Source organism: Rhinolophus hipposideros (assembly GCF_964194185.1).
Source record: "Rhinolophus hipposideros genome assembly, chromosome: 13".
Lineage (NCBI taxonomy): Eukaryota > Metazoa > Chordata > Mammalia > Chiroptera > Rhinolophidae > Rhinolophus > Rhinolophus hipposideros.
In genome coordinates this window covers 61,428,125-61,443,777 of record NC_138059.1, presented here as the reverse complement: position 1 = coordinate 61,443,777, position 15,653 = coordinate 61,428,125, and the positions used below count along the sequence as shown (strand labels likewise).

General features: G+C 35.8%; 1 protein-coding gene across 6 annotated transcripts in view; it reads left to right on the top strand.

The window, feature by feature from the left end:
• The window catches only part of PDE7A (phosphodiesterase 7A), an 86,071-nt gene that overhangs the window by 47,186 nt on the left and 23,232 nt on the right, over window positions 1–15,653 (top strand). For all 6 annotated transcript variants that reach the window (XR_013994751.1, XM_081070450.1, XM_081070451.1 and 3 more), the window contains exon 4: window positions 14,133–14,284. Coding sequence is in view for 5 of the 6 variants with exons in the window: in XM_081070450.1 (XP_080926576.1) it covers window positions 14,133–14,284 (152 nt within the window). In the remaining variant the exon portion in view is untranslated. The remainder of the gene's footprint in view (window positions 1–14,132; window positions 14,285–15,653) is intronic.

Here is a 15,653-nt window from a genome sequence, read left to right as displayed (position 1 = left end):
ATGAAACACATTAAATCTGTTTTTGGAGAAGTTCCACTTTTGGTAATTTGACTAAATTATTTGGATCGACATTACAATTAAAAATATTAGAATAATTAGGAAAAATATTAAAGACATGTATTTAAGTATATCAGAATGCTGTTAAGGCAGAGAGATGAGCCTGGCATTTTAGGCTACTTTTCCCCGTTAGTATCTATTGATTCTGGGAAAGGTGGATGAGAAGCTGAGCAGAGATTTAGATGGACACTTAAAGCTAGAAAAGCAAAAATGGACGTTTATTGCTCATCAGGGTTTGGGGGTTTGTCCTGGTAGACCCTAGATGCTTAAATTGGAACCCCACAGTGCTATACTTTAGAAATAAATCTCAATTTGAAACAGCTCAGTCAATGATTAGATTAAGGTGATCTGTAACTTTGGTACCTCTAACCACCTGCTTGAAGTGACTGTTAATACTCTTTGGAGGAAGGTGACATTACCCTAAATCTCAAATTACCTCTAAATTTTTCATATGAATATCAAGCACTGAATTAAAAATAAAAAGGCATAAGGAGACAAGACAATGTGACCAAAAATGAAGAGGAAACAACCCGCAATAGAAATAGCCACAAGGGATCCTAATAATTGAGTTATTGTACATGGGCTTTAAAATAACTAAATGTAATTACATTAATGGAAGAAAAGACACAAGATTGAGAACTTCATTAGAGAACTGAAAATTGTAAAAGAAGAACCAAATGGAAATTCTAAGATGAAAAATATACCATACCTTAAGTAAGAACTCACTGGAGATGGTTTTAACAGCAAATAAGACCAAAATGAAGAGACAATTAGTGAATTGGAATATAGAAGAAAATATTTAGAATGAAACACAATGAGGAAGAAGGTAGAAAATACAGAAAATACACGGAATATGTTCCAGTTATGTATTGCTCTGTATTTTGCTCAAGAATTTGTCAAGAATTGTGAAAGATCTGGGATTCTACCTTGCAAGCTAAAACATAAATTAGCCTGTTACTGCTTCCTGGAGGATGCTGGCAGAAGACATAAGACCCGTGGGTCAGAGACAAAGGATTTTGTTATTCATGACACAGCAAGCAACATGAATATCATGTTGGCTTTTCCAGCGACCCCCATGTCCTACACTGGCAACACAGAGGGGTTTAGGTGGATATTTTGCAAACAATGAGTTTGTATCACATCTGAGGAACAATGAGCTTGAGGAATTTACCTCCTTTTATAGTAAGATTACTCTTTGTTCCAGGAAAAGATGTTACATATCCCCCAAGGTTGCTAGCTGCAAACACAGGCCTGAGAAATGGCCCAGGTAAAGATTGGTCAGGACTTGGCATTCTAGGCACATCTGGCAAGAATGTGCATGGACAGTAAGGCCTCTGTGGAGGATTATGTCTCCCAATAGGAGCAGATGACCCAGAACGTATAGGCAGGAAACAACCTTTTTCATGATCATTGTTCTGAGGGTTAGTAATTGAGTCCAGGGTAGATTTGTCTGTGCTGCACAGTGTCGTCATCTTCATCTGGGGTGGTTGAAACAGCGAGAGATGGCTGGGTGGCTGCATAGATCCGTATGTCTGGGGCCTTGGTTCCTTTCTACATGTTACTTCCTGAGGCTGGAACATCCAAGATGGCTTCTGCACTCTCGTATCTGGTGCCAAGGCTGGGAGGGCTGGAATTTCTGGGGCCCGCCAGGAATTCTCTCTCTCCGTAAATGGTAGTCTCAGGGTAGTTGGTGTTGGCAGTTGCCTTCCCCCAGAGCAATCATTCCAAGAGAGAGGAGGAAGTGAAGGAGCTTCTGTTCTCTGATGGTTTGGGCCTGGATACTCATACAGCATCACATTTTATATTCTGTTGATTCGCTCTGTCACACAGCTTGCTCAGATTCGTACAGACAAGACATAGACCCCACTTGTCAAAGGGAGTAAGGTTAAAGAAAGTTTTAATCTTCTATCTTTAATCTGGCACAAAGTATGTGGAAAGGTGATTAGGGTCCCAGGAGAAGCAAGGGAGAGTATAGCAGAAGCAGTCTTTAAAAAGATAATTGAGAAATCTCTAAAGCTTGATAAAAGACATTAAGATATAGAAGCAAGAAGCATTATGAATCTCAAGTATAGTAACTTTAAAAGAAAACCACACCTAGATGTGGCACTGAATAACTGAAAATCAAAATCAAAGAAAAAAACTTTTGATTTTTAAAAATTTATTTTTCAGTTACCATTGGCATATAATGTTAGTTTCAGATGTATAAAACAACATAGTGATAAGACATTTATATACCTCACAAAGTGATCACCCCAATAAATCTATTACCCATCTGACACTGTACATAGTTATTGCAATATTATTGACTATATTCCCTGTGCTGTACTTTACATCCCCGTGACTATATATAATATTTTTTTACATTATAGTTAACATTTAATATTATATCAGCTTCAGGAGTACAGCATAGTGGTTAGACATTTATATAATTATACGAAGTGATCCTCCCGATAAGTCTAGTACCCAGTTTTTACATTATTGACTATAGTTCCTCCCCATACTGTACTGTACATCCCTATGATTATTTTGTAACTACCAATTTGTACTTTTTTTTTTTTTTTTTTTTTTAAGGCGGGCACACCTCACAGTGGCCCATGCACGGATAGAACCGGCAACCTTGCTGTTAGTAGCACCGTGCTCTAACCCACTGAGCTAACTGGCCACCCCCCAATTTGTACTTCTTAATCCCTTTCTCACCCAGCCCCCACCCCTCCTCCTATCTGGTAACCACCAGTTTGTTGTCTGTATCTATGAGTCTGTTTCTGTTTTGTGTGTTTATTTTATTCTTTAGATTCTGTGTATAAGTGAGATCTTAAGATATTTGTCTTTCTCAGTCTGACTTATTTCACCTAGCTTAATACCCTCTGTGTCCACCCATGTTGTCCCAAATGCTAAGATAAAGAGAAAACATTTAAAAAGTAGTGCGAGAAAAATAAAAATTATTACCTTTAAAGGAGCGACTATGAGATTGCCAGAAATAAATTGTTTTATTTTCAACAAAAACCAAGAAACTAGAAGGCAAAGGATAGATAGCTTCGAAATGATGGGGGAAAAAAAAACCCAAAATTGCCAAACTAAAATTCCATCCACGAACTCTTCTAGAGAATAAGAGAAAAAAGGATACACTTCACAACTTATTATGTAAGGCCAGCATAATCTTGATACTAAAACGTAATAAAGATGTGACAAGAATAAAAAAATTACAGCTAATATCACTTACGGATATTGATGAAACATACAAAATAACCAAAATCCTATCCAAGCATCCTAAATAACCAACATAATGCATGACTTCTCTCTGAGGGGTGAGGAAATGCCTAACCCATAACACTAAAACTAGTCTTTTAAAAGGGTTTTATATCGACTGTTTTATCAAATCCTGTCAAAGTGAACACTGAATTCTGCAAACTAAGGCTGTAAGAATTGCTTAAGGGAAAGAATTTTGGTTATACAGTTTATTCTCACGTTAGCATTTTAGATCTAATTTTAGATTATAAAGAACTCATTTCTTTGATTTGTAATAAAGCGTGGACTGTGTATGTATTCATTTTAAGTAATGAGATATGCCTGTTTTGAAACCTTTTAAATAGGCCCATTTATTTCTATAGTATGTAAAAATATGCAGTTGTCTTCAGGATAAGTTATCCTGTCATGTAGAATAAATCTGATTTTGTTAAATAGGCTGAAGCCATGTGTTCAGAAATATTTGAACCTGAAACTAATGTCAGTTATACCTCAATAAAAAAGTATTTGCTATCTGTAATAACTGTAGCATTAATATGTGTATTTCTGTGCCCAAAAAGACATTGCATGTATCATCTTATTTAATTTCACAACAGTCCTGTGAGGCTTATTTTATAGTGAGGAAACAAGGATCAGAGACCTTAAATAACTTTCCTAATGTCATAAAACTAGTGAAAATAGCAGAACTTGGATTCAAACTCCAAAGCCCTTGTCTTTATCCACTCTGCTGTACTGCCTCTCCATATGCGCACGTGATAGTCTACTAGGTAAGACCATTGCTGTAAGCACCTAGCTGTGCCCCCATTTATCCATGCATGCTAACTGTAAACTTATCCCATAGGTGTAGATGAATGTACTTACTCAGTATTAGTAGGCTTTCAGATATGGCTCCTGTTCTTTTTGAGGAAAATTAAAGAAGGGGGAGTTTAGAATATAGAATGTCTTCAGATTTTTTATTCAATTATTATTCAACAAGACCTTGCCCTACAGTTAAAAACTTACAGCACCAAATTAAAAAAAAAATTTTTTTTAAGACAGTCTCCAAGGGTAATTCATGATTATATGCATCTCAGTGATGTGTTTGGTTCTAAGGTGGCAGATGTAGTGACTGGAGGGCTCCCTCTGGTGGGCCATTAAAACAAGTCTTGGTCAAGTCTCAAGATCCAAAGGCTTTTCTGTTAAAAATCTCTCGTCTAATAACTGAGTATCAGTGACATTTTTTGCTGTGCCATTTGGATGAGCGAGCAGAGAGGCCGTGGGACAGATGGGAGGAATACTGCTCAAGATCTATTGATTCTTCAGCACTTTTAACCTATTGCCTGTATTTCCTGACCATTTTGTAATATGAGGGAAAAGAGAAAAATGTTGCTTCTAAATTTGCCTGCTATCCCACATTTCATTTTTTTGGCTCAGAAAAGCTAAGAATGGGTGACTGGAAGTAATTCCCATGATCATTAAGTAATACTCTCATTTAGTTTTGGTGGAGGCTGATTAGTTTGTTCATGGTCACATAGTGAGGTAATGTGATATTTTAGAAAAGAACCAGCAGAGCCAGCAGCTCTTTAATAGTAACTTGATTAATTCACTGAGCCCTGTTGGCTTTCTAAGCGGGATCGGAATGTAGGTAACCATGTAAACTAGAACAAGCCTGGAACTTAAAACGAATAGTCCTAGCCTAGCAAAAGCTGGGTTTTAATAAAGACAATTTTAATTTATTGTGTATTATGCTGTGATATAAATAGTGGTGTATCTCATGTTGTAGAATGAGCTCGTGAAAATGCTGGTAAAAGGTTCAGGTTTTATGTAATATGGTCGGAGAGTGAGGTTTTTAGTAAATGTCTGAATGAAAGTACTAGTTAAGTTCTCATAGTCACTGTTTTCTGTTCCCAGTTCCCTCTTTTATATATTCCTAATTACTTGTTCAACTTGATATTCTTTCCTTTCTGTAGTGGCTTCTACTTGCTTGTTTCAATATAAGAATTTTGCTTCTAATCATTACAGAGGGAGTGTGTGTGTGTGTGTGTGTGTGTGTGTGTGTGTGTATGTGTGTGTGTGTAAAGGGGAAGAATGGGGGGAGCAAACCAGAAGAAACTAGAAATTTCCATCTTAAATGATCTCCTCACGGTTCATCCTTGATTTATAGTTACCGATTCCATAGATCATATTTTGGAAGTTATTCTAGGACAGTTCTGGAAATCTGTCTAACTGTCTTTTAGAAAACTTACTCTTCAGTTTGGCATTGTGTTTTAGAAGCCATTGAAATGTGCTCCTATGCGCTTATTCTACTTCTAAGGATTTATTCTCAGGGAATTAATTAGGATGTGCTTAAAGATTTAGTTATAAGAATTTTGTCACAGAATTGTAAGAAAAATAAAGGTTGGAAACAGTCTAACAGCAAAAAGGTTAAGTAAATTATGATAATTTCATACCTTAGGATAATACATGACTAGTCAAAATGATGCCACATATAAGTATATTTATTGACTCGAAAAGGTATTTATGAATTTCAAGCAAAAAAAGTTATGAAATGTCTTCAATAATAGAAAAACTATATGTACACCTGCATATAGAAAATAATTCATAGAGGAGCATTTGAGATCTTGCTCTCTGGCATCTGTCGTCAATTTGGCTCAAATAAACTCTTATTAAAATCCTCAAAAAAGAAAAGAAAAATGAATTCATAGAAAAATATCTAGAGCCCTAGGCTAACAATGGTTGTTTCTGGACAGGCAAGCCTTCCCATGTAAATTCTGCCCTTTCTCGAACCTCCATTGAGCAGAATATAATGCTTAGGGCAGATATTCCCAGAAGAAGGGACCAGGAAAGGGTTGGATGTCACTCAGAATGACAGTGTAGGAAGCTCTCTAGGTGTTGCTCTCGCCACCAAAACAACCACTAAACGGGTAGCGGGGGTGGGGTGGTGGGTGGGGGTGGGGGGACAGAATCACCTATTTCAGGACTCTGGATCCTGATTAGACATTTACAACAACAGGGGAGTGCTCCATGGAGGGAACGGCTGCTGTTCTTTGGTAGTTGGGCAGTGTGTGTGGGCCAGTGATCATCCTGTCCCTCAGCTCCTCAGCCTGTGGGGATGGATAGTGGCTCATGGTCCTGGGGTGGCTTGCTGAAGCCAGTGTGGGCAGTGGGGACGTTGTCCTCCAAAAATTTAGAGTGCATGTTTATGTTAATCTGGGAGATCCTAGAGGTATAGATGCAGACATTTGCCTGGTTTGGGCCCTTTTGGCTGCAGAGGCTTCACCCATGGCATCTACCAGAAGATTTAAAGAATCAGTACTTTTCTTTCACCCATCCCCACCCCGCCTTTTAGAGCCCGACGTTTCAGAAAATCTATGTAGGGTCACTGGCTGACTGCAGGAGTTTCAGTGACCACACACAACAAGGAATAAACAAAGGCAAATAGATGTGCAAAGGCAAAAATAGTTTAGAAAAGTCACAATACAGATGGCTCCAGCCCACCAACAAGCAAAAACAAACAGTCCTGGAGAAGTGAGAGATTGTATTTCCAGTATAATACTCAGAATGTCCAGTTCTCAATTAAAAACACTATAAAACATACAAAGGAACCAGAAAGTATGGCCAACTGTCTTAAATGCTCATTGAACTAAAGCTAACCATGGACAAAGAATGAAAGGAAATGAAGAGAATGTTGTATGAACAAAATTAGAATCTCAACAGACAGAAATTATAGAGCCGGAAATTCTGCCGGAAAACCAAATTCTGGAGCCGGAAAGTACAATAACTGAAATGAAAAATTCACTAATGGTATTCAACAGCAGATGTGAACAGGCAGAAGAAAGGATTAGCAAGCTTGAAGATTAGATCACTGAAATTACACAGACTGAAAAGCAGAAAGAAAAAAGAATGAAAAATGAATAGATCCCAAGAAACGAGTGGAGGAACATTATGTGTATCAATATATAAATCGTAGGAGTCCTAGCATGAGAAAAAAAGAAAGGGGCAGAAAAAACTATTTGAAGAAATAATGGTGGGAAATTTCTGAAATTTGATGAAGACATGAATATACACATCCAAGAAGCTCAGCGAACTTGAAGCAGGAAAGAGATCCACACTGAGATACATTACATTCAAAATTTTAAAACCCAAAGTCAAAGAATTTTGAAAGCAAAAGAGAAGCAACTTGTAATAAACAAGGGATATTCAATAAGATTAACAGCTGATGTTTTGGAGGCTGTAAGGTGTGGGGATGATGTATTTCAAATCCTGAAAAGAGAGGGTGGCTATCAACTGAGAAATTTGTATCTGGTCAAATTAGCCTTCAGAAAGGAAGACGAGGTTAATATATTTCCAGACAGACAAAAGCCGAGGGAGTTCATAACCAGTAGACTTGTCCTACAAGAAATGCTAAAGGATGTCCTTCAGGATGAAATTAAAAGGCATTAGAGAGTAACTCAAAGCCATAGAAGTAAAGGATACCGATTAAGATAACTACATAGGTAAATATAAAACACAGTATTATTGTACTTTGTTACTATTCATTTATAAATCTATTTAATGGCTACACAAAGTATAAAGATGCAGTCTGTGATAATAACAGTATAAAGGGGAAGAGATGGAGATTACAAAAGCAGAGTGTACACTGTTGACTCTAAGTTGGTATTATTCAAACTAGGGTGTTACAAGTTTAAGATATTAATTGTAATCACCAAGATAACCACTAAGAAAATAACTGAAAAACATATAGAAAAGGAAAAAAGAGGGAATCAAAATGGTACACTATAAAAATCAACGAGGTGATGGGGCGGCCGGTTCGCTCAGTTGGTTAAAGCTCAGTGCTCATAACACCAAGGTCACCTGTTCAATTCCCACATGGCTTGAGCTTGGAGTTGATAGGTCCTGGAAAAACACACTGTTCCCCAATATTCCTCAATAAAAATTTTTAAAAAAATCAACTGGATGCTAAAGGCAATAATTGAGGAATTAAGGAACATAAACAAAACATACAAAATGGCAGAAGTGAATTCTTCTGTGTAAAGGCAGAGATGGACAAATTGGATTGAAAAAACAGTCCGTCTGTATTCCGTGTAGAAGGGACTCACTTTAGATATAAGGACTGTACAAAGAGGTTGAAAATAAAAGGATGGGAATGACATTCCATGCAAATAGTAACCAAAAGAGGGCAAAGAGGGCTGGGTGGCTGTATTATTGTCAGACAAAGTAGACTGTAAGTCAGAAAAGGTTACAAGAGACAAAGAAGGACATTGTACAATGATAAAATGTTCAGTGCAGAAAGAAAATATAAATTATACACACATTAAACCACAGAACCCCAAAATATATGAAGCACACATTGACATCATTGAAAGAAGAAGCAGACAATTCTACAATAAGGAGACTTTACCTATTTTCAATAATGAATAGAACCAGACAGAATCAATAAAGAAATAGAGGACTTGAATAAAACCCTAAGCCAGTCAGACCTGTCAGACATATATGGAACACTCCAGAGTACACATTCTTTTCAGACTTTCTCCAAAATAGACCATATGTTAAGCCACAGCAGAATTCTTAATAACCTTTTTCTTCCTTTTTTTTCTTTTTTCTTTTTTTTTTTTTTTTTTTTTTTTTTAGTATAAGGGACTCACCCTGAAGCACAAACTTAAATGTTTTACTTGCCACATTTGGCCTATGATTTGGCCTGAGAAGGGGTAGGTGCAGTCCATCTGGGCCCAATTTAGAGAAATAGCAAAGGCGTGTTGGTGAGAAGCAGAGGAGAGCGCCATTGGGGTGGCGAAGCTCAGAGGGCTCCTCTGTCCTCTCCTAAGATCTCGCTCCCATCCCCGCTAAGCACTGGGTGTAAAGGGTTAGTCCAGGAAAATTCAGCCCATTCCTAATGACTCTTTAAAACAAAGAAAATGGCACGTCAGATAATTTAATTATGCAAAAGAGTGGAGGAGAGCAGCAGAACTTAACAGTGATTGAAAAGCACTTCATAGAGAAAGGTGTCATTGAACTGATGAAAATTGTGACCAAATTTTCTACACACTTAAAGAAAAATAAATGAAGCAATAATTTCACTGTAAAGCACAAATTCAAGAAATCAGGGAAAAGATAAAGACACAACAAAAATAGTTGAAATATGTACATTCAGAATCAGGAAATGGAGCAAAAATTTAAATATATCCCAGAAATGAGGACATTTGGTAGGAAAACAAGGTAGAATATGCACTAAACAATGTAATGAGCATAGTGAACAGAAATGAGCAAAGCAAACAAAACAAATAGTTAAAAAGATTTGGAGAGAAAGTGATATAGCAGACAGGCAACGGTGTTTCAACATAACAGTTTAAAGTCTGAATAATAAAGCTAAGATAGTGGCACTGAATAAATATTTAGATATAATTCAAGACAACTTTTCAGAAATAACAGATTTGAATTTACACGTTGAAAGAATACACCATGTACCAGGTGACAGTGACCCAGAATGGGTAACATGAGGTCTATCCTAGCAAGTCATTAGACTTGAAGATAAAAAGATATTCTGTGGGTCACTTATAAAGGGGAAAATAATGGGTTTGCCTCAGATTTTAAATTGCAATATGAGAAGACAATGAACCAATACCTTCAAATACACGCAAGGAAGGAAGATGAGAGCCACAAAGTTTATATGCAGTCAATCTGTTCTTCGAGTACAAAGACTACCCAAAAAAGCTTGAACACTTAAGAATATATTGTTTGTGAGGTGATGTTTTTATGAGTTCTTCCTAAGGAAACTACTAAGGAAACAAAAGGTACCTGGGGAAGGAAGCCATGGTACAAGGACCTGAATATATTTAATTCTAGAGTGGAATCTAAAGTGGGAATTTGAGTGAAAGAAAAATAATAAGTGCTCTGACAATCAACAAACATTAGAGGAGGAAAGGGAAGTAGGATGGGCTATCAATTGATTTCCTCATGTGTAATAAAAAATTAAAGGATGATATCTAAAGCTGTTAAACAAGTGGTAGAAATATAAGGATATTTAACAAAATGAAGGTATTTTTGCAAATTGTAAAATTGTAGCAATGTCTGTCAGTAGAGGATTGGTTAATAGATTCATTCATATGATGGAATATTTTACAGCCTTAGAATGAGGAAGGTACTAATAGGAAAATAGCTCCAAGATAAATTAAAAAGCAAGATGCAGACCAGGTTGTATACTATGCTACTATTTATGTAAAAGAGGTAGAAAAATATATAATGATGTTTCCATATATTTGATCAAAAACCTCAGGAAAGATACACAAGAAACTTTGAGAAAAGTTTCCTCCTCATTTTAGGGGAGGCCTTGGCACTTGGTTGGATGGTGGATCGGGTAGGTTGATGTTTTTTACTGATCTTTGCTCCCTCCCTCTCTCCTTTCCTCCTTTTCATTTTTGAAACGTGAGTGAATTACATAATCAAAAATTAGATGGGTGAAAAAAATCAAATATCCACCCCCATTACCAAGTTCTGATCCTGTATTATGTCTTAGAGCTTCCAGGTAGTTTTAGTTGCCATCTCTGCAAGTTCTCGTGGGATTTTCAGTTCTTTCCAGAATGTAATCTTAGGTGTAGGCTCCTCAGGCCCTCTGTGTGAAGAAAATACTTTTCTCTAGATGATTTGCTGTTTCATCTGGACAGGTTCTCTGTCCTTAGATTGTGAAATAATCAGTCGTGATTAAGGCTGGTTCTATCATTAAGTAAAAGTCTGGAAGGCATTGGGCTCCTATTATGAGTGAGCATTTCCCCTTGAGTTAATGTCTAACATTCATTCTCAATTTAAGATGGTCAAAACAGAACTCTTGATAATAAGTCCCAATTTCAGGGCTCTGTGAAATAGGCAAAAGACATGAATTATTGTTAGTTTTTTTCAGAGAAGGAAAATGAGAATTTGAGAACTTGTGACTTGTCAGAAGTCATCCAGAATGTAGGAGAAAGGCAGGGGGAAGGTATAACCATGACCTTGCGGATGGAGACCTGACTTCCAGACAATGCCAGTTGTCTTAAGCGCTCACTGCCGTGTTGATAGACACTTGGCATAGCAGATTGAGTTTTGGGGGTTTTCTCCTCAGATAAAGCTCATTCGGTTTTTTTTTGAATCTTATACAATTATCCTCCCAAAGAGATTCTCAGATTTACTTCAGGGATGTGTTCATTAGTTTGGGCATATAATTTGAAAGCAGTGATCCTACTACCGTGTTTCCCCGAAAATAAGACCTACCCCGAAAATAAGCCCCAGTTAAGATCATCAGCCAGACAGACGCATTTACGTTGTGACGATGTTCCAGAAGAAGATGACATGACTATGTATTTGAATAAATGTAGATTGTTGTACATGAAAAAATAAGACATCCTCTGAAAATATGCCATAGTGAGTCTTTTGGAGCAAAAATTAATATAAGACCCGGTCTTATTTTGGGGGAAATACAGTATTAGTTTATATGCATGTGCATACCCATGATGCAGTGTAATTGCCAGTAATAAAATTATTACCATTTGTGTGTAAGATAAATTGAAGTCATGCTTATGACCTTGAACTCTTTTAGGTTACTTTTCCATAATGGATAGAATATGTGTCTTCTGCAACATTTTGTGAAAACTATAAAGTACCTTATAATACAGAGATGGTGGTGCTAGTATTGTATCAGTTAGACCTCATCTGCTCCCCATATATTTGTGCCATTCCATTTTGTCTCTTCCAGACCTATTCTAGGAGAAGACTAGAAAGGTTACATTAAATACTTACATTCCTGTACATTAGCTTTTTTCTGTGTTGCTTTTTGCACATAGTTTCATCTAAGTAAGAATAATTTTGAATAATGGTATGTATAAAATTTTTATAATAAACAGTTAACAAACAATACTGTAAAGATATGAGTAATACTGTGGACACAGGCGTTGTAAACAGACATCTGTGCTTTAAAATCCATTTGTCACCTGTTATTGGCTGTATGTCCTTGGGCAGGTTTCTTAACCTCTTGTAGATTCAGTATTCTCGTATGTAAAGTGGAGGATAATATTTATCTTTTGAGATTGCTGAAGGCTAAATGACATACTTTTTGTAAAGCAAATAACATTGCTTTCACTGAACTTAGGCTACCCTAGTTTCCTCAAACATACTAATTCTAGTTCAAACATAATCACTTGACATTAATAGTTTTACCATTTGGTTCCAGTCCTTTTAATGTACATTACATTGATAAAGATCAAAATTTAACTCCATAATTGTTCTAGATGTTTTCTATTTTAGACTCACTGGAATGAAAAATAAGGAAGTAAACCTTATAACAATGTGCATTATTTTATTTCTCGCTTATGTGAGTCTACAGAAACCTCAAAACTCATCAGATATTCCAAAAACAGTATGCATTTATTCAACATGTATTCAGTATGTTTTACACATACATACTTGGAACTATTATTAGGCTTAGGAATACAGAGATAAAAAAATAGTTTGTGCCTGCGTTAGAGGTCATTGTTTGTTGAAGTAGAAAGGTACATAAGCAGTTATAATGCAATATCAGAAGTAGTCTCATGGGTGTCTGCACGGGGAACGATGACAACCCAGAGGCCATGCTTCCCATCTCTCTCAAATGTGTATATGCAGGTGTTCAGGTGTTCTTCCCAGGTGAGGGGACACCTGAGTCGAATTTGGAGAGAGCCAGAACCTGGGACAGGTTCTGTCTGTCTGGAACCTCCGTCTCTTCCAGGCTAAGGAGATGGAGTTCATTATAAGATAATGAGGAGCCAATGAATACTTTTATTTAGAGCAACATGAACAGATTTGGAACTTACGATAATTGCATACCTGCAAGTAATGGCATCAGCATTGATTTTATCATCTATGTTTCCACCATTTATGTAATACCTATTATATATCTGACTTGTGTATACATTATCTCATTTAATCCAGAACGCTTTGTGTTAGATATTATCACTATTATTTTATAAATTAAACAGAGGAGTTAGTGACTGGACACATAAGAGAGAATATGTTTGATTACCTGCCTTTCCACCTGGTGATTCTAAGTTAATGGAAGTTAAGATGAGAGATGATGATTTATTGATCCTTCATCTTCGTTTTCATGAGTTTATATTGTGAACATTTCACTGATTTTAGTTTGATTCTAGAATTTAAAGATACCATGTTCCCTAGAAGATAACTTTTAACCCAAGTCTTTGTTGCTCAAAGAAACTTTGGTTTATTCTTACACGAGAAGGAAAAGACTGTTAGACATACAGAAAGAGAACATTTCAGTCTCCAATAAGGAACCACACCTTTTCTAGAATTTGTCGTCATACATAATTTTTATCCCTATCCTTTAGGTCTCTTACAGGATATAAACTATTTTATTCTGCATTCCATTTCCTTTTCCCCTAAATTATCTTAAGGAAATATTTGAAATGATACCTTATTAGGATTTGAGATGTGTAATTGCTAAAGTTTTATGTAACTTGGACCTGGCTTTTCAATATGAAGCATAGTTTGAAACTAGAGTTTTTCTTTCTGCTCCATAATGTGTATATAGTGTATTGAAACAATTGAGTGAGGGATAATTCTTGGAAGTTAAAAAAACAGACAAATAAAAAACAAATTAGTAATCTAGCCCCACTCCTCATTATTAGCTTTCTGAATGCTGTCAAAATTACATATTTACCCCTTCGTTTTTAGTTCTTTAATTGAAAATACAAATAAAGTACCTCTTCTTTCCTAGAAATGTGGTATAGTGATTAATTTAAAATAATATTTGTATATAACTAGAAAAGGTTATTACAAAGATCGTATATGCAGTTTTGAGTTGCTATACTCACTTTTTACTTCTTTTATTTCAGCTCAATCTGAAATTGAAGTTTCTGTGTCTGCAAGAAATATCAGAAGGTTACTAAGTTTCCAGCGATATCTTAGATCTTCACGCTTTTTTCGTGGTACTACCGTTTCAAATTCTCTGAACATTTTAGATGATGATTATAATGGACAAGCCAAGGTGGGTATAGCTTTTTCAAGAAAATGTTAATTTTTTGATAAGTTTAATGAAGCTTTTTTTTCCCCCATATGATACTGATTTATGGAGTCTTTTTGTATGAGAAAGTCATTTAAGCCCATTTTTCAGGTTTTTCCTTTAGAGTAGCTGTTCATTTCATGATTAGGTATTACAGAACAGAACAAGGAGCATTTTTGAAGTAACTAAATAAATGAAAGTGTTTTCATTTATTATGATATTAAGTAAAAAATAGATCAATAAAACATTAAACTATAAGATCACACAGACGGTTAATGCTGGGAAGAATATTATAGATTATCTGATCGAATTTCTGTGTTCAGTAGATAAGGAAATGATGGCCTAATTGAGCAAGAGACTTGTTTGAGCCCACCCACCTGATTCAGAGGTAAACCAGTACAGCAAGTTAGGTCTCATGACTTTCAGATGAATGATTTTTCATAGTCTCTTGCATCAATGAGGTATTTTGAGAATTTAGGTGTGTGTTAATTATATCCAGTGATTTTGAGCATTATTTTCTTACAAGAAATGTTTTAATGAAAGTGGAGATTAGGTGAGCTTGTTTTTGAGCAAATGAGAATTTTTTAATAATCTTACATTTCTAATATTTTTTAAATGAGTCTTTGACTTAATATTTCAGGCCAGATTTTGTAAATGCGTGTAGATAGGGCTGGGGTACCTTTATGATGACATTCAAGTGAAAAAAATTTGCTTCCCTGTTCGATATAAGAAGTCAATGGAAAGTGTTCATGCTTTTTTAAAAAAAAATCTAACGAGTTCTGTGTTTTAGAATGAGAATATTGGTTTGTGTGTAATTGTATCATAATTTATCTCTTCTAGTAGTGTCTAACTATGCTTATGTCAATTTATTCATAAATGCATGCATACAACAATGAATTTATGGAAACAGATTTTTTTTCTTAAAAATAAAGTCCACAGAATTTTTAAGTTGCATATTTATAGTGTAAAAATATAATCTATTTGGTTTTTAGGGTCACTGTGTAGTTTGTTTGCTTAGCTGGAGTACACATCAATTTAAAAATTAATGCAGTATATGCTATTATTTTATAAGGATATTTAAAGAATATAAATAAACGCCCATAAGTTTGGAGTACTTTTTAAGAAAATGAATAACAAATAATTTAAGCATGGTATGGCATTGATTTCAGGTGACTAGGTTCCTGAATCAGACTGCCCGAGTTAAGACTCCAGCTCTATTACTTTCCAGCTGAGCAAGTTACTTTTTGCCTGTTTCCCCATCTATAAATGAGGATTGAAAACAATGCCTCTTGATAGTGTTGGTGTGAATAGTAAGAGTGAATAAAGCACTTTTAACAGCACCTGGAATATACTA